The sequence below is a fragment of the Schistocerca nitens genome, chromosome 2 (assembly GCF_023898315.1).
Source record: "Schistocerca nitens isolate TAMUIC-IGC-003100 chromosome 2, iqSchNite1.1, whole genome shotgun sequence".
In the NCBI taxonomy this organism is placed as follows: Eukaryota; Metazoa; Arthropoda; class Insecta; order Orthoptera; family Acrididae; genus Schistocerca; species Schistocerca nitens.
The window spans coordinates 330,261,669-330,286,985 of NC_064615.1; the positions used below are offsets into that span (position 1 = coordinate 330,261,669).

General features: G+C 45.0%; 1 protein-coding gene across 1 annotated transcript in view; it reads left to right on the plus strand.

Moving 5' to 3' along the window:
* Positions 1 to 25,317, plus strand: part of LOC126235012 (protein Wnt-8b-like) — a 92,241-nt gene that overhangs the window by 41,982 nt on the left and 24,942 nt on the right. Inside the window, exons 3-4 of the mRNA XM_049943747.1 lie at positions 3,815 to 3,972; positions 23,640 to 23,839. Coding sequence (XP_049799704.1) covers positions 3,815 to 3,972; positions 23,640 to 23,839 — 358 coding nt within the window. The remainder of the gene's footprint in view (positions 1 to 3,814; positions 3,973 to 23,639; positions 23,840 to 25,317) is intronic.

The following is a 25,317-nucleotide window of genomic DNA, read 5'->3' on the forward strand; positions in this document are numbered from 1 at the left end:
TTCCCAACTGAGTGAGTGCTTGCATCAAGGCCAAAGGAAGTGCAATGTCATACTGAGAAATGGGATCATACTGCCAAGTTCTTCGTAGATTTGACTCGATTTTGTAATAAGTAGAAAATAACGTCACATACCTCCTCAACCTGTGAAGTTTCGTTTCCGACTGCCCTTCAAGAAGCTTCATTCTTTTTGCCAGGCGGTGTGCTATGCTTGCTGTCATTCCTCTCTGGGTCTGTGTCCTACAGTTGTCCAGATGTTTTTCTTTTTTCCTGACGTTGCGTCATCAAAAGAGAAGGTCATACTGTTGTGTCGGCTACTGTGGGAGTTAGAACTGACACAAACAAGGAAGGAGAGAAGTTGCGATTGCTGGTGGCTGGAATCCAAAATGATCTGTGCATAATACTGCCTGTTTTTATTTCTAAAAAGGAAAGACACATCAGTTAATTTCTTGTTATAAGGTGACAATATGTGCTTCCTGTGCCTCCTACATGCAATTACTTTTACACACTATTACTACTCGTAGAACGCAGGCTAAGTATCATCTTCCTATTACTCAGTACTGATGCTCTCGAAGTCTGCGACCGAACTGGTCCCGACCAACGATGGGCGGTTGGTTAACTCAGTGTTGACAGAGGGTGCAGAACTCTGTCATCCTGGAGATGTGGTGCTGACCGCTCTTTCCATTAGCGCGCGGCTTTATATATATAGGCTGAAGAGATCAACCTTGATGACTTATTCTTCTAGGATGGGATGTAAGGATAAAAGGAGAATACTTTATTTATTACACATTCAGTTAGGCTTGGGCACTCAATGGGTCCATTAGCCTGCTGTCTTTGGTGATGTCTATCTCCTGTGGAGGGTGAGATGTGTCTAGGCTGTTATGTGTGACTGCTTCCTCGTGTTATGACAGATTGCCTGTGGGGGGTGAAACGTTATGGACTTCAGTACTCGATACTTGTGCCATCTTGCATGGTTTACCGTTCCTACCGATTCTAATTGTCGAACTTCGTCCCTAAGGGCATAGATTTTGTCAAAAACCCATAGAGCCTTTTCATGGACCTTCTCTTGTATAGTGGTCTCGTGGAGTGCGGTGCGGATGTCGACGTTTCGTGTCCGCCATGGAGCTCCTGTGATCCATCGGTAGCTAATGTTTTGCAGCGTTTGGAGTTTGTTGTAGTTGGAGACGCACGTAGTTCCCCACGAGGTGGAGCCATATAACATTGTGGGTTCCACCGTTGCCTTATACAATTGGAGTTTAGTCTTAGGGTTCAGATCCTTACTGTTCAGGAACGGAATCAATGACCTGGCCATCTTCTGGGCTGCCGTCTTCTTGTCGTCAATATGCTGCGTAAAGAGTAATTTTTTGTCAAGGAGACACCGAGGTACTTCACTCCCGGCGACCATGGGATAAATTGATCAGCTATGTGGAGTCTGTCGTTCAGAACTGGTTTCCTCCGTGTGAACATAACGGCTGCCATCTTCGTCGGGTTGATCGTTATTTTGGAACGCCCGGCGTTCCATTACAGCAAGTAGCCGTTGCATCCTAGCGATTAGCTGGTCCAAGTCTCTGATCTACCGCATAAAAACTCGCCGTAACAAGGGGGAGTGATGTGATGTCATTTATATATATAAGTTGAAAAGCAGAGGCGAAATGACAGAGCCCTGCGGAATTCCTGCGGAGATCGGTTTCATTCCGGAGTTTTTATAGTCGACTCGGACATATAGTTTCCTGTCCTGCAGAAAGCTGCCTATGAGTCCAATGTAACAATCCGCAATATGGGTAGTGCGCGCGCGGCTCAGCTCCTCCCTGATGCCGTTTCGCGGCGCTGCGCTGCGCGGTGTGCAGTCGACGCTTCAGGATCGCATGTTGTTGTTGTGGTCTTCAGTCCTGAGACTGGTTTGATGCAGCTCTCCATGCTACTCTATTCTGTGCAAGCTTCTTCATCTCCCAGTACCTACTGCAGCCTACATCCTTCTGAATCTGCTTCGTGTATTAATCTCTTGGTCTCCCTCTACGATTTTTACCCTCCACGCTGCCCTCCAGTACTAAATTGGTGATCCCTCGATGTCTCAGAACATGTCCTACCAACCGATCCCTTCTTCTAGTCAAGTTGTGCCACAAGCTCCTCTTCTCCCCAATTCTATTCAATACCTCCTCATTAGTTATGTGATCTACCCATCTAATCTTCAGCACTCTTCTGTAGCACCACATTTCGAAAGCTTCTATTCTCTTCTTGTCTAAACTATTTATCGTCCACGTTTCACTTCCATACATGGCTACACTCCATACAAATACTTTCAGAAACTGCTTCCTGACATTTAAATCTAACCTCGATGTTAACAAATTTTTCTTCTTCAGAAATGCTTTCCTTGCCATTGCCAGTCAACATTTTATGTCCTCTCTACTTCGACCATCATCAGTTATTTTGCTCCCTAAATAGCAGAACTCCTTTACTACTTTAAGTATCTCATTTCCTAATCTAATTCCCTCAGCATCACCAGACCTCATTCGACTACATTCCATTATCCCCGTTTATCTTTTGTTGATGTTCATCTTATATCCTCCTTTTAAGACACTGTTCATTCCGTTCAACTGCTCTTCCAAGTCCTTTGCTGTCTCTGACAGAATTACAATGTCATCGGCGAAACTCAAAGTTTTTATTTCTTCTCCATGGATTTTAATACCTACTCCGAACTTTTCTTTTGTTTCCTTTATTGCTTGCTCAATATACAGATTGAATAACATCGGGGATAGGCTACAACCCTGTCTCACTCCCTTCCCAACCACTGCTTCCCTTTCATACCCCTCGACTCGTATGACTGCCATCTGGTTTCTGTACAAATTTTAAATAGCTTTTCGCTCCCTATATTTTACCCCTGCCACCTTCAGAATTTGAAAGAGAGTATTCCAGTTAACATTGCCAAAAGCTTTCTCTAAGTCTACAAATGCTAGAAACGTAGGTTTGCCTGTCCTTACTCTTTCTTCTAAGATAAGTCGTAGGGTCAGTATTGCCTCACGTGTTCCAACATTTCTACGGAATCCAAACTGATCTTCCCCGAGGTCAGCTTCTACCAGTTTTTCCATTCGTCTGTAAACAATTCGCGTTAGTATTTTGGATCCGTGACTTATTATAGTTCGGTAATTTTCACACCTGTCAACATCTGCTTTCTTTGGGATTGGAATTATTATATTCTTCTTGAAGTCTGAGGGAATTTCGCCTGTCTCATACATCTTGCTCACCAGATGGTAGAGTTTTGTCAGGACTGGCTCTCCCAAGGCTGTCAGTAGTTCTAATGGAATGTTGTCTACTCCAGGGGCCTTGTTTCGACTCGGGACTTTCAGTGCTATGTCAGACTCTTCACGCAGTATCAAATCTCCCACTTCATCTTCATCTACATCCTCTTCCATTTCCATAATATTGTCCTCAAGTACATCGCCCTTGTATAGACGCTCTATATACTCCTTCCACCTTTCTGCTTTCCCTTCTCTGCTTAGAACTGGGTTTCCATCAAAGCTCTTGATATTTATGCAAGTGGTTCTCCTTTCTCCAAAGGTCTCTTTAATTTTCCTGTAGGCGGTATCTATCTTACCCCTAGTGAGATAAGCCTCTGCATCCTTACATTTGTCCTCTAGCCATCCCTGCTTAGCCATTTTGTACTTCCTGTCGATCTCATTTTCATAGTCCAATACTGACCCAACATTCCGAGTTGTGTACTTGGCAATGCCGTATAGTTGAGAAGCAGGAGTGAGGGTTTCTTTTTCCTCTTCGGTGTATTTGGCGGCTTGCTGTGAGCTGTGTGTGGTGTTCGGTCCCAGGAGGGCGCAGCGGCGCGTGACGCGGGAGGCGGCGCTGGTGTCGGCGCTGACGGCGGCCGGCGTGGCGCACAGCGTCACCAGGAACTGCTCGCGCGGCGAGGTGCCGGGCTGCGGCTGCGACGACCGCCTGCCGCAGGGGCTCTCCTACCGCCACACAGGTACTTTTTTTTCCTTTATTGTTATTTTGAAACCTCATACATGGCAGGCCGGCAGCGGCAAAAACCACGCCGCTCTTCGGCCACAGACAGTACAATCAATACAAGTGGAGACATCAAAAAACAAAACAACACGGTGGTTAGACAAGCGTAGACACACAAATTTAAAAGACATGAAGTCGTTCACAGGTGCAGCGTCCAAATAAAAACGTTCAGCACTCGGACACTAACAGAGATGACAGAAATTGCACACGTGAACGAAGGAGCACAAATGACGAAACACTGAATCACTAACACGATGGCACACACAAAACACTGGCGACGATCTCCGGCGAGCGAATGTTCTCTTTATGTGTACGAGTCCGGGGACCTGACAAAATGGAAAAAGGTGGGGGAGGAGGGAGAGGGGAGGGTGTAGATGCCAGTGGCGGAAGAGATGGGAGGGGGAGGAAAGAAGGTAGGGAGGTAGGGAAAGCCTAGGGGGAGGAGGGGGGGGGCGGAAGGGGGAAAAGGGAGAGAGGGTACCCTAAGGAAAAAACACAGGGTGTGGAAGGGGAGGATCAAAGTTGGTAGGAGGGGTAGATGGAAGGTTCAAATGGTTCAAATGGCTCTGAGCACTATGGGACTTAACATCTTAGGTCATCAGTCCCCTAGAATTTAGAACTACTTAAACCTAACTAACCTAAGCACATCAGACACATCCATGCCCGAGGCAGGATTCGAACCTACGACCGTAGCAGTCACGCGGTTCCGGACTGAAGCGCCTAGAACCGCACGCCCACTGCAGCCGGCTAGATGGAAGGGATGGGATCATCAGGGAGGGGGAGTTGGTGGAAGCCACCTTGAGCGAGGGTATGGAGAGTGGAGAGATGGGGGGAGCAGGCGGGAATACGGGCGCGGCAGCAGACGGAGGTGGGAGAGGATGGGAGAACTAGCGGCTGAGGGGGATCGAGTTTACGGGTGGTGTAGAGGATCTGTATCCGTTCGAGGAAAAGGAGGAGGTGCGGGAACGGAATGAGGTCATAGAGGATCCGCGTGGGGAAGGGGAGACGGATGCGATAGGCGAGGTGGAGCGCATAGCGGTCTAGGATTTGAAGGGATTTGTAAAAGGTAGGAGGGGCGGAGATCCAGGCAGGGTGGGCGTAGCAGAGGATAGGGCGGATGAGGGATTTATAGGTGTGGGGGATGGTGGAGGGGCCGCACAGGTACCGTGCCTATAGCGCTATATACCATAGTCGGCGCCGCGGCGGCCTAATGCCGCGCTTTTACATGCAACACAACTTGCGCAAGACGAAAACAATATTTTGGTAACCGATTTTCGCTGTCCTGTTTATATGTAATGCCAGAACTGAAATTTTCAGCCCCATCAGGTGTCAGCTTTCCGAGCATCAATGGTTTCACACGTATGGCAACTTATCTGTAAATCATCTGTCCCAATCTACACTCTGCAATGCAGTTAAGGGATCACTTTCTCGAAACCTTGTAATTGTCTCCCATTGTGATGCAGAAGTCTGAAAAAATGCATGTGAGGTGTAAGGTGGCTTAATGACTTCAAACTGGCACCAAATTTCACCACAATTCCGCCCAGCGCCCCAGTGGACGTTACTTTTGGAAGGTAATCACCACTGCCGTATTCACCATTAATGCAATGAGTGCATTGCATGCTGTCTTAAGTATATGACTCGTTAACTTACAAATGTTCGTTATAAGTCATTCGTAATAATTAAATTACAATATAATATCTATTTCACAGTCCGTATTTCCTTTCCTCTGAACGAACAGCTAGTTCCTGTGCTGTGCAATAGATGACGCGCCTTTGAGGCGCTTCTGAATTAGTTCCTGAAACATACATTGATCAGCCAGAACATTACGACCACTGACCTGCTATCGGGAGGACGACGGTTCAATCCCGTCTCCAGCCATCCTGATTTAGGTTTTCCGTGATTTCCCTAAATCGTTTCAGGCAAATGTCGGGATGGTTCCTTTGAAGGGGCACGGCCGATTTCCTTCCCCATCCTTCCCTAACCCGAGCTTGCGCTCCGTCTCTAATGACCTCGTTGTCGACGAGACGTTAAAACAACACTAACCTAACCTAACCTAACCTGCTATCGATTTAAACCCGTCTAGGCGAGGAATGAGTGCTAGTCAGAAACACACGCACGGCGCATGCAGTATCAATGGACATGCTGTCCGTTTGTAGAATGGGGAAGGCACGCGATCTATCTGAGTTTGACCGAGGGTGGATTGTGATGGCCCGGAGGTTCGGCACGGAAACTCCACTACTTGTCGGGTGTTCTAGGAGCGCTGTGGTGAGCGTCTACAACACGTGGCGATACCAAGGTGAAACCATGTCCAAATGTCGTGGAGTCGGGCGGCCACCTTTCATTACAGATGTCGGACGTCATAGTCTGAGCGGACTGATAAAACAGGACAGGCGGCGAACTGCGGCGGAACTAACATCAGACTCTAATGCTGGCCAGAGTACACGTGTGTCTGAACACACAGTGCACCAAACACTCAAACCATGCGCTTCCACAGCTGGCGAGCCATACATCTGCCAACGTTACCACCACGACATCGGCAACTACGACTGAAATGGGCACGTGACCATCAGCACTGGATGTTGCCGCAGTGGCAGAGTGCTGCATGGTATGATGAATCCCTATACCTTCTTCACCATGCCGATGGGAGGGCGCGAATCCGTCGTTTTCGACGGGAGCAGCTCCTTGACACCTGTACAGAAACTTTGCACGAAGATTTCATCTTGATTTTTACAGCCGGCCGGTGTGTCCGAGCGGTTCTAGGCACTTCAGTCCGGACCCGCGCTTCTGCTACGGTCACAGGTTTGAATCCTGCCTCGGGCATGGGTGTGTGTGATGTCCTTAGGTTAGTTAGGTTTAAGTGGTTCTAAATCTAGGGGACTGATGACGTCAGATGTCCCGTAGTGCTTAGAGCCATTTGAACTATTTTATATTTTTACATAAAAAAGTTGGGTATTCGCCAATGTGTAAACTCTTTTGTGGTCTTGTTTGTTGCTCACGAAGGACAATTCCACCTGGAACAGTAAAGATATTGATTATTTGGATCTTAATGACCGCCACATTGAAATTTAAAGGTTTGAAAAATCAGAATCTCATCTCCAAGCCGGGGATAAATCTGGTTAAAATGGGATTAATTTGTAATTAGTGGAACAAAAACGTGCAATCATTTTAAGGCACAACGTAGCAGTGAAACAGAACCGAAAATTATGTTAGAGATTGATAGTAGCCACGTGCGTTTTAGGACAAAATAATCGTCATTTTGAGGACAGGAAAGGCTAAGACTTCATCAATCGAGGCAGTTAAGTAGAGTTAATTCATCTCTTGGCTTTCACGAGAAATTCCCCCTTATCTACAGCCTCTGTGTGTCATTGGATTATGTCCGGCCATTCAGAATGAGTTAATTCAGAGCATACATAGCGTTGCACTCTCCGAAACAAAAACTCGAATGAAAGAAGCGACATTTCTTGCTATTTTACTGGATGAGACATTAAGATGTCAGGATGTCATAAATCTTTCTCAACACACACACACACACTGAAATAGTTGTAGGGTTTAGTGACGTCAGCAGTAGTAGATCGGCAGAGGTCTTAGCAAAGGTGGCAACAGACCGTCGTGAAGAATTTCAATGTAAATCTAAGCTGGTCGCGCAAACGTGTGACAGAGCGGGCATCATTGCGGCGCATTTAAACGGTGTGCAAACACAAGTTAGAGAAGTAATTCTACATGCAATATTTGTACACTGTTGTGCCACAAGTTGAATTTGATTTAACCACAAGTACTATCGTGGATGAGAGCACGTAGAGTGCTTGCGTTAATCTTATTGCTTTTGTAAGTTTTTTGTCCATTCCTCGAAAAGAACAAGCTTATTAGAGCCAATAGTGGAGAAAAGATTTCCAAAACTTGTACCAACAAGATGGAGTTATTCAAGTCGCTTGGTCCAAACTGTGGCAGATCATGGACTTTAAGATTTGTATGAGCACAAGCAGGAAAATCCACAATATTGGGGCACAAATGCTATTAATGAAGCACGTGGATTTCTCATGCTGTTTCGAGATTTTCATTTGATGTTCCTTTTGTGTCTGTTCGAAAAACTGTTTTCACTGAAAGACGTTACATTTAACATTGTGCAGTCAAAATGCTTAGATATTAAATTTTGCAGTAAAAAAGTGGAAGACTTGAAAGAAAAGATGTGCGCTAAGAGATACAATGGCTTTGAGAAAATGTGATGCAAGGCTGAAGGCATATCGGATACTCCAAACAAGAGAAGAAATGAAAACTGCATAGAAACAGTTGTATAGGATGATTACAGGAGTATGTACCTTGAGATATTAGATATTATAACCATGCAGTTAAACGTCAGATTTGATTCCTTGTCTGACTGAATGTTTACTTAAATATTTGACTCAAAGAAGCTCTCAAGATTTCCACATGTGTTCCCCAAGCAAGTGTTCGAAAAATTAAGGTCAATGGTGCAAATGGCTCTGAGCACTATGGGACTTAACTTCTAAGGTCATCAGTCCCCTAGAACTTAGAACTACTTAAACCTAACTAACCTAAGGACATCACACACATCCATGCCCGAGGCAGGATTCGAACCTGCGACCGTAGAGGTCGCGCGGTTCCAAACTGTAGCGCCTAGAACCGCCCGGCCACACTGGCCGGCTAAGGTCAATGTATGTGAAGCTTTTTGGTATTGTTAGGTTAAAGTCTGAAGTGAGTGCCATGTTTACATTACATCTCGAAGCCAAGTCTGTGAAGGAATTCCTGTTTCAAAATGAACTACACGCTGAACTTTCGGAGCTCTATAAACCCTGTGCACTGAATTTAACCATACCGAGTACATCACCATCATCATCAGAAAGATCGTTTAACGCACTGAAAAGAATAAAGACCTCCAATACGAGCGCTCGAGGACAAAGCCGTCTGTCCGTAATCTCCATCATTTCCATAACAAAGGGTCTGTTGATCCAGATGAAAGTTCGAAACTAATGCTGCGACGGCGTTACTGAGAAGCTGTACAAGAAGAACGGGAGAGCGGAGTTACGCTACCGATAAAAATATGGCGACTTAGCAACGTCACGTATACAGAGCACACAACTTGGCAACATTTTCAGGATACAGCACTGGTCTTCATACCCCTTGTGACGCACACTTCACCCCTTCCTTTGACGTCTCTTGCTGATCACAATCGTGACGTGCAGCGTTGAAATTACGTTGTTGTCTTACGGGAGGGAACATTTCACACACACCGCCGCCCAGAATTGACACGAAAATGTCTCAGGGAGTGGCATAATGGACGAAATTTTAAAAATCTAACTGTGTAGTCCTAGCCGCCTGTAGGCAGGTGACCCCTCGACACCCATCCGATTCCACATGCCAATTAGCGGGCGCCTAGGTCTCCGTCACAGGTTCTCACAACAGGCACATTTTTAAAATTCACAATAAAGGTGTGCGGATGCCACCGAGTGTGTTTTTCAACTGAGGGGGTTTTATAAGGAACGTTTGCCGTTTTATTCACGCATGTACAGGGTTATTACAAATGATTGAAGCGATTTCACAGCTCTAATATAACTTTATTATCTGAGATATTTTCACAATGCTTTGCACACACATACAAAAACTCAAAAAGTTTTTTTAGGCATTCAAAAATGTTCGATATGTGCCCCTTTAGTGATTCGGCAGACATCAAGCCGATAATCAAGTTCCTCCCACACTCGGCGCAGCATGTCCCCATCAATGAGTTCGAAAGCATCGTTGATGCGAGCTCGCAGTTCTGGGACGTTTCTTGGTAGAGGAGACTTAAACACTGAATCTTTCACATAACCCCACAGAAAGAAATCGCATGGGGTTGTCGGGAGAGCGTGGAGGCCATGACATGAATTGCTGATCATGATCTCCACCACGACCGATCCATCGGTTTTCCAATCTCCTGTTTAAGAAATGCCGAACATCATGATGGAAGTGCGGTGGAGCACCATCCAACACGTTAACTTTTGGTGAATTGCGAATTTGCTGCACGAATGCGTGAGGATTCTCTACCGCCCAGATTTGCACATTGTGTCTGTTCACTTCACCATTAAGAAAAAATGTTGCTTCATCACTGAAAACAAGTTTTGCACTGAACGCATCCTCTTCCATGAGCTGTTGCAACCGCGCCGAAAATTCAAAGCGTTTGACTTTGTCTTCGGGTGTCAGGGCCTGTAGCAATTGTAAACGGTAAGGCTTCTGATTTAGCCTTTTCCGTAAGATTTTCCAAACCGTCGGCTGTGGTACGTTTAGCTCCCTGCTTGCTTTATTCGTCGACTTCCGCGGGCTACGCGTGAAACTTGCCCGCACGCGTTCAACCGTTTCTTCGCTCACTGCAGGCCGACCCGTTGATTTCGCCTTACAGAGGCATCCAGAAGCTTTAAACTGCGCATACCATCGCCGAATGGAGTTAGCAGTTGGTGGATCTTTGTTGGACTTCGTCCTGAAGTGTCGTTGCACTGTTATGACTGACTGATGTGAGTGCATTTCAAGCACGACATACGCTTTCTCGGCTCCTGTCGCCATTTTGTCTCACTGCGCTCTCGAGCGCTCTGGCGGCAGAAACCTGAAGTGCGGCTTCAGCCGAACAAAACTTTATGAGTTTCTCTACGTATCTGTAGTGTGTCGTGACCATATGTCAATGAATGGAGCTACAGTGAATTTATGAAATCGCTTCAATCATTTGTAATAGCCCTGTATCAATGTCCCAATCCCCCCCTTCCGATGATCACTCCACAGCCGGGCGTGAAACTGGACGATTGAAAATGCATAAGTACCCTTTCGTCGAATGGTTGTGAACGGTCCCTAGTGGTTCCGACCCGCACACGAGAAATTAAGGTCACACTGCACTCCAAAGTTGTGCAGTCACGTTCAATGTGAATGGATCCCCACTGTGTGAAGGGTGGAAATATCCGGGATTTTCAGCAGTGTCAAAACTTCTTAAGAACGTCAGCCTGCAGCTCATCGTACTGCGAAATGCATTTCCGACCGCAAAACGTGCGCCAGTCAACGCCCCAAGGGAAGTAGTGGTTTCGATGACGCCCGTTACGCCACCCCTTGACGTCTTTTGTCTGCCCCGATAGCTGAGTGGTCAGCGCGGCGGTGTGTCACGCCAAGGGGCCCGAGTTCGATTCCCAGCTGGGTCGCAGATTTTCTCCGCTCAGGGACTGGGAGTTGTGTTGTCCTCATTATCATTTCATCATCATCAGTGGAAGGCAACGGGAAACCACCACTGGAATCACTTCCCCAGACGCTCATGCGGTGGACCTCTTTGATGAGGCTTCCCTCATGACCAGACCTGCCGTAAGGCAGAACACAAAGTTTTTAACGTCTTTTCGTGTCGATTATGAGTGGCCGGTGTGTCTTAAGTGTTGGCACAAATAAGAAATGCTCGTGATTTCAACGCTGTGCGTCACGTTTCTGATCTCCACCGCAGAGGCATTAGTCGAAAGGGTGAAATGTGGGTAACACGAAGTGTCATGACCTTCCCAACGTGTGACACGTCGACGGTGGCGTCGGGCCGGATTGTGGTGCAAGCATGACACCATTAACCCACCTTACAAGGCGCATGAACTTCTGAGCTCCTGCTTTTCTTCCCATGAGTCGACACCTTACCGTGTGAAGCGTCGCCAGGCCCGAGTGTGATGTCGCAGGAAGCCACGCTTTTACACCATTACAGAGGAAGCTTGTAGGCACATTATGGGCTTTCAAAGAAGTGATGCTTTAACTGTGTTGCGCACAGTAGATTCGGACAGATAATTAACACATGAATTACAATACATGTGAAACAGCTGACCCTCGGACTTGGTCATACTTCATGAGGTTGGAAATATCACTTCTGCTCTTAGGTGTGAACATGACAGAGAAAATCGTTTTGCCTTAATATGCAAATAACACAGATTTCAAAATTAATGTCGCCAAGGGAAAGTGTAACGTCCCCTTAGAAAAATTATGAATGACTGTGCTGGTAAACTTCTACGTTATTTGATTTTCAAACAACTGAGCAAAACTGAACGTACTCAGACATTTCTCTCTTTACTTATTCTGATCATCACTAAACTGACACACAATATTTTAGCGCAACGCAATCTGACTTTCAATAATACCCACAAAAGAATGGCCCTGACTAACAATAACCTATACCTTTCATGAATCACTTACCTCACAAAAATCTTCGTTACTCGAACTACGGCAATACAGCAAGCGCCAATACTGCCAGTTAAATAAAATATTCTAAGTACTGGAGGCACTAACTACTGATAGGCATAGTTAGCAAATAAAAGATTTTGATAGAAAACAAACAATGTATTTACCTTAATAGTGTTCAGAAGTCATAATATATATATCAGTTCATGACGTCCAGATTTACAAATTTCCTTTATCTGACGTACACACGTCCACATCGTCCGCTCTCAAAACTCTGCCATCTCTCTCCCCACATCCACCACTGCTGCGCCGGCCGTTGTGGCCGTGCGGTTCTAGGCGCTTCAGTCTGGAACCGCGTGACCGCTACGGTCGCAGGTTCGAATCCTGCCTCGGGCATGGACGTGATGTCCTTAGGTTAGTTAGGTTTAAGTAGTTCTAAGTTCTAGGGGACTGATGACCTCAGAAGTTAAGACCCATAGTGCTCAGAGCCATTTGAGCCACCACTGTTGGCGGCTCACCTCCAACTGCACAAAGCTAGGCGCTGTTCACATCCAACTACCCAACACTACAATAGCCAATATTCCAACAATGCCAACCAGCCACAGACTGCACACAGTACAGTCAGTGATTTTCATACAGAACGCTACATGGCGTTGTTGTTGTGGTCTTCAGTCCTGAGACCGGTTTGATGCAGCTCTCCATGCTACCCTATCCTGTGCAAGTTTCTTCATTTCACAATACTTACTGCAACCTAAATCCTTCTGAATCTGGTTAGTGTATTCATCTCTTGATCTCCCTCTACGATGTTTACCCTCCACGCTGCCCTCCAATTCTAAATCTGTGATCCCTTGATGCCTCAGAACATGTCTTACCAACCGGTCACTTCTTCTTGTCAAGTTGTGTCACAAACTCCTCTTCTCCCCAATTCTATTCAATACCTCATCATTAGTTATGTGCTCTACCCATCCAATCTTCAGCATTCTTCTGTAGCACCACATTTCGAAAGCTTCTATTCTCTTCTTGTCTAAAATATTTATCGTCCATGTTTCACTTCCATAGATGGCTACACTCCATACAAATACTTTCAGAAAAGACTTCCTGTCACTTAAATCTATACTCGATGTTAACAAATTTCTCTTCTTCAGAAACGCTTTACTTGCCATTGCCAGTCTACTTTTTATATCCTCTTTACTTCGACCATCATCAGTTATTTTGCTCCCCAAATACCAAAACTCCTCTACTACTTTAAGTGTCTCATTTCCTAATCTAATTCCCGCAGCATCACCCGACTTAATTCGACTACATTCCATTATCCTCGTTTTGCTTTTGTTGATGTTCATCTTATATCCTCCTTTCAAGACACTGTCCATTCCGTTCAACTGCTCTTCCAAGTCCTTTGCTGTCTCTGATGGAATTACAATGTCATCGGCGAACCTCAAAGTTTTTACTTCTTCTCCATGGATTTTAATAACTAATCCGAATTTATCTTTTTTTTCCTTTACTGCTTGTTCAATATTCGGATCGAATAACATCGGTGAGAGGCTACAATCCTGTCTCACTCCCTTCCCAGCCACTGCTTCCCTTTCATGTCCCTCGACTCTTATAACTGCCATCTGGTTTCTGTACAAATTGTAAATAGCCTTTCGCTCCCTGTATTTTACCCCTGCCACATTTAGAATTTGAAGGAGAGTATTCCAGTCAACATTGTCAAAAGCTTTCTCTAAGTCTACAAATGCTAGAAACGTAGGTTTGCCTTTCCTTAATCTTTCTTCTAAGATAAGTCGTAAGGTCAGTATTGCCTCACGTGTTCCAATATTTCTACGGAATCCAAACTGATCTTCCCCAAGGTCAGCTTCTACTAGTTTTTCCATTCGTCTGTAAAGAATTCGCTTTAGTATTTTGCAGCTGTGGCTGATTAAACTGACTGTTCAGTAATTTTCACATCTGCCAACACCTGCTTTCTTTGGAATTGGAATTATTATATTCTTCTTGAAGTCTGAGGTTATTTCGCCTGTCTCATACATCTTGCTCACCAGATAGTACAGTTTTGTCAGGACTGGCTCTCCCAAGGCCGTCAGTAGTTCTAATGGAATGTTGTCCACTCCAGGGGCCTTGTTTCGACTCAGGTCTTTCAGTGCTCTGTCAGACTCTTCACTCAGTATTGTCTCTCCCATTTCGCCTTCATCTACATTCTCTTCCATTTCCAGAATATTGTCCTCAAGTACGTCGCCCTTGTATAGACCCTCTATATACTCCTTCCACCTTTCTGCTTTCCCTTCTTTGCGTAGAACTGGGTTTCCATCTAAGCTCTTGATATTCATACAAGTGGTTCTCTTTTCTCCAAAGGTCTCTTTAATTGTCCTGTAGGCAGTATCTATCTTACCCCTAGTGAGTTAAGCCTCTACATCCTTACTTTTGTCCTCTAGCCATCCCTGCTTAGCCATTTTGCACTTCCTGTCGATCTCATTTTTGAGACTTATACATTCCTTTTTGCCTGCTTCATTTACTGCATTTTTATATTTTCTCCTTTCATCAATTAAATTCAATATTTTTTTCTGTTGCCCAAGGATTTCTACTAGCCCTCGTCTTTTTACCTACTTGATCCTCTGCTGCCTTCACTACTTTATCCCTCAAAGCTACCCATTCTTCTTCTACTGTATTTCTTTCCCCCATTCCTGTCAATTGTTCCCTTATTCTCTCCCTGAAACTCTATATAACCTCTGGTTCTTTCAGTTTATCCAGGTCCCATCTTTTTAAATTCCCACCTTTTGGCAGTTTCTTCAGTTTTAATCTACAGTTCATAACCAATAGATTGTGGTCAGAGTCCACATCTGCCCCTGGAAATGTATTACAATTTAAAACCTGGTTCCTAAATCTCTGTCTTCCCATTATATAATCTATATGAAACCTTTTAGTATCTCCAGGCTTCTTCCATGTATACAACCTTCTTTTATGATTCTTGAACCAAATGTTAGCTATGATTAAGTTGTGCTCTGTGTAAAATGCTACCAGGCGGCTTCCTCTTTCATTTCTTAGCCCCAATCCATATCACCTACTACGTTTCATTCTCTCCCTTTTCCTACTACCGAATTCCAGTCACCCATGACTATTAAATTTTCATCTCCCTTCACTATCTGAATAATTTGTTTTATTTCATCATACATTTCTGCAATTTCTTCGTCATCTGCAGAGCTAGTTGGCATATAAACTTGTACTACTGTAGTAGGCGTGGGCTCCGTGTCTATCTTGGCCACAATAAGGCGTTCACTATGCTGTTTCCAGTAGCTTACCCGTACTCCTATTTTTTTTATTCATTATTAAACCTACTCCTGCATTACTCCTATTTGATTTTGTGTTTATAGCCCTGTATTCGCCTGACCAAAAGTCTTGTTCCTGCTGCCACCGAACTTCACTAAATCCCACTAATATCTAACTTTAACCTATCCATTTCCCTTTTTAAATTTTCTAACCTACCTGCCCGATTAAGGGATCTGACATTCCACGCTCCGATCCGCAGGACGCCAGTTTTCTTTCTTCTGATAACGACGTCCTCTTGAGTAGTCCTCACCTGGAGATCCGAATGGGGGACTATTTTACCTCCGGAATATTTTACCCAAGAGGAAGCCATCATCATTTAACCATACAGCATAGCTACATGCCCTCGGGAAAAAATTGTGGCTGTAGTTTCCCCTTGCTTTCAGCCGTTCGCAGTACCAGCACAGCAAGGCTGTTTTGGTTAGTGTGACAAGGCCAGATCAGTCAATCATCCAGACTGTTGCCCCTGCAACTACTGAAAAGGCTGCTGCCCCTCTTCAGGAACCAATCGTTTGTCTGGCCTCTCAACAGATACCCCTCCGTTGTGGTTGCACCTACGGTACGGCCATCTGTATCACTGAGGCACGCAAGCCTCCCCACCAACGGTAAGGTGCATAGTTCTAGGGGGGAGGGGGGGGGTTCATGGCGTTACCAACACAAAAACTTAAACATCCTACTTACAAAAGCTCATGAAATCCTAGCACAAGTTCGTGTGTAGTACTTACGGTAGCAATAAGTTTAATGTAGCTTCTATTCGTTGTAAGATTCAACGAAAACAATGAAAGACATTATGCTAGATTTTCGGATAAAAATACAATTAACCTAGTATTTTTATGAGCTCAAAACGCTAGTCTTATGAAATGTTTGTATGTATGTTTTTGTAGGAATTGTACAGTATGTATAATTTTGTTTTTGCAACTATAGACAGAGTCCACATAATGGCAGCGGCAACGTTGGCCTGGCGCAGTTCGCATTGAGATGTCGGCGAGTACAGATGAGTGGCGTTTCAGTCAAGATTAAAGTGTCTAAAATCTTCCAGGCAACAAGTCTAGGGACTTGCAGAATATCTGCAGGAGTTTGAGAACTTGGAGAAATTTTTGACAGATTCACTCGTGGACTTAAACTTTGAACAGCAGAGCAGGCTTTGAACAGCAGAGCAGTGTTAGACTTGTGAAGTTTCTGAATACGTTCGTGATCTTTGATAAGGTATCCACAGTTGGTTTTTGAAATCAAATTTTGAATATTTAATGTGGTGTGCTAAGTCTTGAACTTCTATAAATCATCCGCATTGTCCTTTCAACAAAACTACCAAAAACAGAAATCCGAGGCCTGCTAAAACTATGACCTATTTGACTGTGGGTACCCTCTTCCTTCTGCTGTTTGTCTGGCCACTAACGGTGGACATTTTTAACATCAAACCTAACTATGAGCTTCACTGAAGACGGTACTACATATGTGATCAGTATTTACATGTAAAACCAACACATAGTAAATAGTTTTCGATCCTTTAACTGTGGATATAATTTTTGTGCGGATCTATATTTTGTAATAAATATGATACTGCAATTTCTAATCTTTAGGTTCCTGTTTTTATATCACATATAAATTCCATACATTTTACTTAATAACTTGAAAAATTCTTAAAACAATTAAACATGGTCTTCAGCAAGACGTTTTCAAACTCAAATTCATGTAAGTATGTGCAAGCTTGCTACTTTCTTTTATAATCTGGGCTTTAATAAATATGGCAAAGGTAATGTTAATCAGAACACAGGGAGGAGTTGTGAACTAAACAACAAAAGTTTTATTCATTCTTAACATCACAAGACAAAAGAAATAAAAGAAACGTCACACAAACATTTTCATTTGACAAACGCTTTCACCAATATGGGGACTATGGTGGACAAAGTGATCAGTTGGGGATCGACACATGACATTAACCAGAATACTAATCGCTTTATCTGACTTCATACACATGAATCCGGGGTATGGCATAAAAACTAAGTTACCATCAAGCATCTATACCCTACTATTCCAAAGAAAAATATGGTTCGAAAGAACAGTGTGCTGAGAAGCAGATATTGAAGCCCTATGCCTAGCTGCGAATACTTCACTCTTTTGCTGGTCAGGGCGACACACCACGATGCGTTCGGCGACTGAAGTCATGGACAGCAGCAGTCTGTTATTAATGGTGCGCTCCTGGAAAATGCAAGTACGCGGTCTCGCATTCGGCTATTTCGGAACGCAGGTACTTCCCTATGAGCCTCGGAAACCCCAGTGGAGTCCAGTGTGCAGGTGGACCCGTTTTCTGGTCCGCCAAACCAATTTGACTCCGTCCCATGACGGAATATGTCAAATGCTTAGACGGCCGACTCAAGACAAATACACCCACGCTTCACTCGTTGTGTGCGTGTTGCTAGAAGCAGTACCTCTGATGGTTCAGAAGGTGACTGGCACAGGCTCTAAGTGGCACATTAGCAAATGACGCAAGTCTCACCATTTAGGTAGAGACATGCAGTTCTTTACTAGCGAAGGGCCGGTACAAGAGTGACCACTTTTCTTTCTCTCCACTTTCCTCGCCAGCTCAGTAGCAAAGCAGATTCACATCTTAGACTACTCCTACTTTAGTACAAGCCAATCACGAGCTGGAGCGCGGCATTCGAAGCTGGGAGAGCGCCCCTTGCTCCGCATACACCGATTTGACCAATCAGAGACTTTAAAGTTAATTGGGAGAAAAGGAAGAAAGATTCAGCTTCGCGGCCTCTTTCCCACGCGTTTACGTTTTGCTAACAACATGACCAGGATGGAACCACAGCCCTCTGTAAAAAGATCGTTATCTCCCCTGTTGCGTCCTTTTTGATTTTTCCAAAGAACGGCCATGAACTCGCTAAAAGTCTCGTGCCTTCACAAATATGTTTTGTAACAGATTCTGGACATCTGGGCCCCAGTGACCTGTCCCACAACTATTTGCAGAAAACTCACAGTCGTCTCATCGACTTCCTGCCTAACTAGGGCCCATCCTCTGCTTTATTGCCGGTCTTCAAAAGCGCTGCCCATTGCAGCAGCGACTTCTCAGCGCTAATCAGCCTACCTGGACACAACTGGCGACCTACCAGCGCCATCCAACATGTCTGCACAATGAGACCACGGAACTCGCCTGTCCAGGTTAAAAAAAATGGTTCAAATGGCTGCCTGAGCACTATGGGACTTAACTGCTGAGGTCATCAGTCCCCTATAACTTAGAACTACTTAAACCTAACTAACCTAAGGACATCACACACATCCATACCGCAGGCAAGATTCGAACCTGCGACCGTAGTGGTCGCGCGTTTCCAGACTGTAGCGCCTAGAACCGCTCGGCCATCTCGGCCGGCAGGAGGGGAGGAGGAGGAGTGGAAAAGATAAAAGTCGAGGACCCGATGGAGGGAGAGGACACAGAAAAAGGGGGAGGGGGGCAGAGCGGACGCGAGAAGGATTGGAGAAGTCAGTGGAGGGGAAAGCAAAAGGACTCGGGGGAGAGAAGGGAGTCAAAGAATGAGGATCAGAGTTGATCGGAGGGAGAGAGGGCAACAGCGTCTGTTTCAAGAGTCAGGTTAAATTGATAAACTTGTTGGCACGTAGAATGACGAGGTTTTTTTTTTGGTCATCAGTCTACTGACTGGTTTGATGCGGCCCGCCACGAATTCCTTTCCTGTGCTAACCTCTTCATCGCAGAGTAGCACTTGCAACCTACGTCCTCAATTATTTGCTTGACGTATTCCAATCTCTGTCTTCCTCTACAGTTTTTGCCCTCTACAGCTCCCTCTAGTACCATGGAAGTCATTCCCTCATGTCTTAGCAGATGTCCTATCATCCTGTCCCTTCTCCTTATCAGTGTTTTCCACATATTCCTTTCCTCTCCGATTCTGCGTAGAACCTCCTCATTCCTTACCTTATCAGTCCACCTAATTTTCAACATTCGTCTATAGCACCACATCTCAAATGCTTCGATTCTCTTCTCTTCCGGTTTTCCCACAGTCCATGTTTCACTACCATACAATGCTGTACTCCAGACGTACATCCTCAGAAATTTCTTCCTCAAATTAAGGCCGGTATTTGATATTAGTAGACTTCTCTTGGCCAGAAATGCCTTTTTTGCCATAGCGAGTCTGCTTTTGATGTCCTCCTTGCTCCGTCCGTCATTGATTATTTTACTGCCTAGGTAGCAGAATTCCTTAACTTCATTGACTTCGTGACCATCAATCCTGATGTTAAGTTTCTCGCTGTTCTCATTTCTACTACTTCTCATTACCTTCGTCTTTCTCCGATTTACTCTCAAACCATACTGTGTACTCATTAGACTGTTCATTCCGTTCAGCAGATCATTTAATTCTTCTTCACTTTCACTCAGGATAGCAATGTCATCAGCGAATCGTATCACTGATATCCTTTCACCTTGTATTTTGATTCCACTCCTGAACCTTTCTTTTATTTCCATCATTGCTTCCTCGATGTACAGATTGAAGAGTAGGGGCGAAAGGCTACAGCCTTGTCTTACATCCTTCTTAATACGAGCACTTCGTTCTTGATCGTCCACTCTTATTATTCCCTCTTGGTTGTTGTACATATTGTATATGACCCGTCTCTCCCTATAGCTTACCTCTACTTTTTTCGGAATCTCGAACAGCTTGCACCATTTTATATTGTCGAACGCTTTTTCCAGGTCGACAAATCCTATGAAAGTGTCTTGATTTTTCTTTAGCCTTGCTTCCATTATTAGCCGTAACGTCAGAATTGCCTCTCTCGTCCCTTTACTTTTCCTAAAGCCAAATTGATCGTCACCTAGCGCATTCTCAATTTTCTTTTCCATTCTTCTGTATATTATTCTTGTAAGCAGCTTCGATGCATGAGCTGTTAAGCTGATTGTGCGATAATTCTCGCACTTGTCAGCTCTTGCCGTCTTCGGAATTGTGTGGATGACGCTTTTCCGAAAGTCAGATGGTATATCGCCAGACTCATATATTCTACACACCAAAGTGAATAGTCGTTTTGTTGCCACTTCCCCCAATGATTTTAGAAATTCTGATGGAATGTTATCTATCCCTTCTGCCTTATTTGACCGTAAGTCCTCCAAAGCTCTTTTAAATTCCGATTCTAATACTGGATCCCCTATCTCTTCTACAGTAAATCGACTCCTGTTTCTTCTTCTATCACATCAGACAAATCTTCACCCTCATAGAGGCTTTCAATGTATTCTTTCCACCTATCATGCATGGCTGTCTTTTGTACAACGCACCATGTTGAGCAAGGCGGGTGACCTTGAAACGGACTTACTTAGTCGCTGACGAGGCTGCTGGCTGCTGCGCAGGATCGCGCTCTAGTTTTAACAGAGCGCGATCCGCTGGAAAGAGTACTTCCTGTTTCCGGCCAACGCCTCTCCTCTGCATTTAACAGTGGAATTCCCGTTGCACTCTTAATGTTACCACCGTTGCTTTTAATGTCACCAAAGGTTGTTTTGACTTTCCTGTATGCTGAGTCTGTCCTTCCGACAATCATATCTTTTTCGATGTCTTCACATTTTTCCTGCAGCCATTTCGTCTTAGCTTCCCTGCACTTCCTATTTATTTCATTCCTCAGCGATTTGTATTTCTGTATTCCTGATTTTCCCGGAACATGTTTGTACTTCCTCCTTTCATCAATCAACTGAAGAATTTCTTCTGTTACCCATGGTTTCTTCGCAGCTACCTTCTTTGTACCTATGTTTTCCTTCCCAACTTCTGTGATGGCCCTTTTTAGAGATGTCCATTCCTCTTCAACTGTAGTACCTACTGCGCTATTCCTTATTGCTGTATCTATAGCGTTAGAGAACTTCAAACGTATCTCGTCATTCCTTAGTACTTCCGTATCCCACTTCTTTGCGTATTGATTCTTCCTGACTAATGTCTTGAACTTCAGCCTACTCTTCATCACTACTATATTGTGATCTGAGTCTATATCTGCTCCTGGGTACGCCTTACAATCCAGTATCTGATTTCGGAATCTCTGCCTGACCATGATGTAATCTAATTGAAATCTTCCAGTATCTCCCGGCCTTTTCCAAGCATACCTCCTCCTCTTGTGATTCTTGAACAGGGTATTCGCTATTACTAGCTGAAACTTGTTACAGAACTCAATTAGTCTTTCTCCTCTTTCATTCCTTATCCCAAGCCCATATTCTCCTGTAACCTTTTCTTCTACTCCTTCCCCTACAACTGCATTCCAGTCGCCCATGACTATTAGATTTTCGTCCCCCTTCACATACTGCATTACCCTTTCAATATCCTCATACACCTTCTCTATCTGTTCATCTTCAGCTTGCGACGTCGGCATGTATACCTGAACTATCGTTGTCGGTGTTGGTCTGCTGTCGATTCTGATTAGAACAACCTGGTCACTGAACTGTTCACAGTAACACACCCTCTGCCCTACCTTCCTATTCATAACGAATCCTACACCTGTTATACCATTTTCTGCTGCTGTTGATATTACCCGATACTCATCTGACCAGAAATCCTTGTCTTCCTTTCACTTCACTTCACTGACCCCTACTATATCTAGATTGAGCCTTTGCATTTCCCTTTTCAGATTTTCTAGTTTCCCTACCACGTTCAAGCTTCTGACATTCCACGCCCCGACTCGTAGAACGTTATCCTTTCGTTGATTATTCAATCTTTTTCTCATGGTAACCTCCCCCTTGGCAGTCCCCTCCCGGAGATCCGAATGGGGGACTATTCCGGAATCTTTTGCCAATGGAGAGATCATCATGACACTTCTTCAATTACAGGCCACATGTCCTGTGGATACACGTTACGTGTCTTTAATGCAGTGGTTTCCATTACCTTCTGCATCCCCATGTCGTTGATCATTGCTGATTCTTCCGCCTTTAGGGGCAATTTCCCACCCCTAGGACAAGAGAGTGCCCTGAACCTCTATCCGCTCCTCCGCCCTCTTTGACAAGGCCGTTGGCAGAATGAGGCTGACTTCTTATGCCGGAAGTCTTCGGCCGCCAATGCTGATTATTTATCAAAATTTAGCCAGTGGCGGGGATCGAACACGTTTTGATTATGAATCAAAGACGCTACCCCTAGACCACGAGGTAGTGGCGGAATTAAAGGTGTGAGGACGGGGCGTGAGTCGTGCTTGGGTAATTCAGTTGGTAGAGCACTTGCCCGCGAAAAGCAAAGGTCCCGAGTTCGAGTCTCGGTCCGGCACACAGTTTTAATCTGCCAGGAAGTTTTGTGGAACGTGTACAAGCTTGTCTGACAAGTCCATTCCTAGAAAAAGAGAGAATTTGACAAGAAAGTTTTATCGTGTACGGTGGCCTGTAGCCTGAGACGAAATGTGTAACTTACGAGAGGCTTTCAATAAGTGAGGCAATACTTTGTTTTTCTCGGTCAGTTTAGGTTGGAAAAATGCGGAGTTTGTTGTGAGGAATCGTGGAATATTCCCGCTTTAGCCCCTACACTGTCATGAAGTACCGATAGATGGCGGCGCTATTCATAGCCTTCAAAATGGCTTCTGTAATGGAGGTGCATTCCAAGCAGAGAGATGTCATTGAGTTTCTTTTGGTGGAAAACCAGCATCGCAGATATGCACAGGCGCTTGCAGAATGTCTACAGAGTCCTGGCAGTGAACAAAAACACAGTGAGTAGTCGGGCGAGGAGTCTGTTATCATAGCAAGTAGGTCGTGTGAACCTGTCCGATCTTCCACGTGCTGGCCGGCCGGACACAGCTGTGACTCCTGCAATATTCGAACGTGTGGACACTCTCAATGAAGGACGAATGGTGCAGTAGGGGGATTATCACGATGTTATTGATGCAGCAAAATATTGGCTCCGACGTCGACCAGTAGAGTGGTATCATGAGGGCGTACAGGCCCTTTCAGTAAGGTAGCGTAAGGCTGTCGCATTGAACAGAGATTATGTTGAAAAATAGGGTTTTGTAGCCAGGAGAGTGGGGAATAACACGGTGTATTGGGAACCTGAATAAAACCAACCCGCTTTCAAGAAAAAATGTGTTGCGTTACTTAGTAAACGAGCCTCGTACTTTCTGGTCCCTGCGTATGTGATTAGTGTGAAATGCATCTGGACACTGGCGAGTTAGGATGACGGGCGGTGTTGGCAGGGAGCGGAGACGTCGAGCAGGAGGAGCGTCAGCTGCCGGCTGGCGAGAGTCAACCTGAGGAGTTCGCCTGGCAGTGGGGCGGCTGCAGCGAGGCGCCGCTGTACGGCCAGGCGGTGGCCAGCAGGTTCCTGGACGGCAGCGACCAGCCCATGGACGCCACCGCCTTCGCGCGCCGACACAACCACCGCGTCGGCATCGAAGTGAGTGTCTACTTTCCGATTTGCTCTCAGCCATTTGTTTTGGTCGCTATTCGGAATCTATAGTAGACCGTCACTTCCTATTATTCATACGATCTTCTATAGTTATTAAGGATCTAAGCTGCAGTGAATTTCTTTATTAATTTTCTGATCTTTAATTACTACATGTTTTAAATCAATGCCATTTTATTTGTAAGCTATTTCCTATTAGGTTCTTAATATACTCTTAAGACAAAAGAAAAAAACCAAAGAAAACGACGCACTACGAAGGAATTATCCGAATAGGGCGGAAATCAGTAGATGTAATCTACATGTACAGAAGAATAAATGATTTCTTCCAGGAGTGCTAGTTCTGAAAGGTTCGCAGGAGAGCTTCTGTGAAGTTTAGAAGGTAGAAGACGAGGTACTGGCGGAATTAAAGTTGTGAAGACGGGGCGTGAGTCGCGCTTGGGTAGCTCAGTTGGTAGAGCACTTGCTCGCGAAAGGCAAAGGTGCCGAGTTCGAATCTCCGTCCGGCACACAGTTTTAATCTGCCAGGAAGTTTCATAAATGATTACAATTTCAGAAAATTTGGATGTCCAACTAAGAGAAAGAGCTTCACAAATAAAGCAAGACAGTAACGTGTTGTTCTATGTCCATCCTTCTGATTGGAGGTTTGACGGACTTGGGCCGTTCACTTATGTAATAAAATGGAACACCTACAGCAGTCCTTACGATGTTGTTTATTATACGGCTACCATTTTCGATGCTTTAGTGCACTATCTTCAGGCCTGCAGTACCCCATCAGCGTCAGTTAAGGCCTGAAGATGGTGCACTAAAGCACCGAACCTGGTAACTGTATAATAAATAACATCGTAAGCACGACTGTAGGTGTTCCATTTTATTACATAATAACGTCTTGCTCCACCTCTGCCGCTTATTCAAGTAGTTATTCGGTTTGGGATTGACTGACAGAGTTTCTGGATATCCTCCTGAAGGACATCGTGTCAAATTCTGTTCAATTAGCACGTCAAATCGTCAAAATCCCGAGCTGTTTCTACGACCCTGCCCGTAATGCTCCAAAAGTTCTCAGTTGGAGAGAGATCCGGCGATCTTGCTAGCCAGCGTAGGATTCGGCAAGCACAAAGACAAGCAGGAGAAACTATCGCCGTATGTAGGCGAGAACTGTGTCCCTGAAATGCAAGCCCAGGCTAGCTTGCCACGGAGTGCAGCGAAACGGGACCTAGAACGTTGTCGACGTTCCGCTGCGCTCTGAGGGTGTCGCGTATGTCAACCAAAAGACACCCCACACCATCACTGCTTAGTTGTCTGGCCGTGTGGCCGACGACAGGGCGTGTCCAGACCCGTCATCGGTCTGGAATCTCTTTGACTGCAGTGGAATTGTCTTCTGTGGTGAATTCCGCTTCGAAATGAGCCCCGGTGACCAGCGAAGAAGTGTCTGGAGACGCCCTGGAAAGCTATGGGATAGTTATAAACTTCCT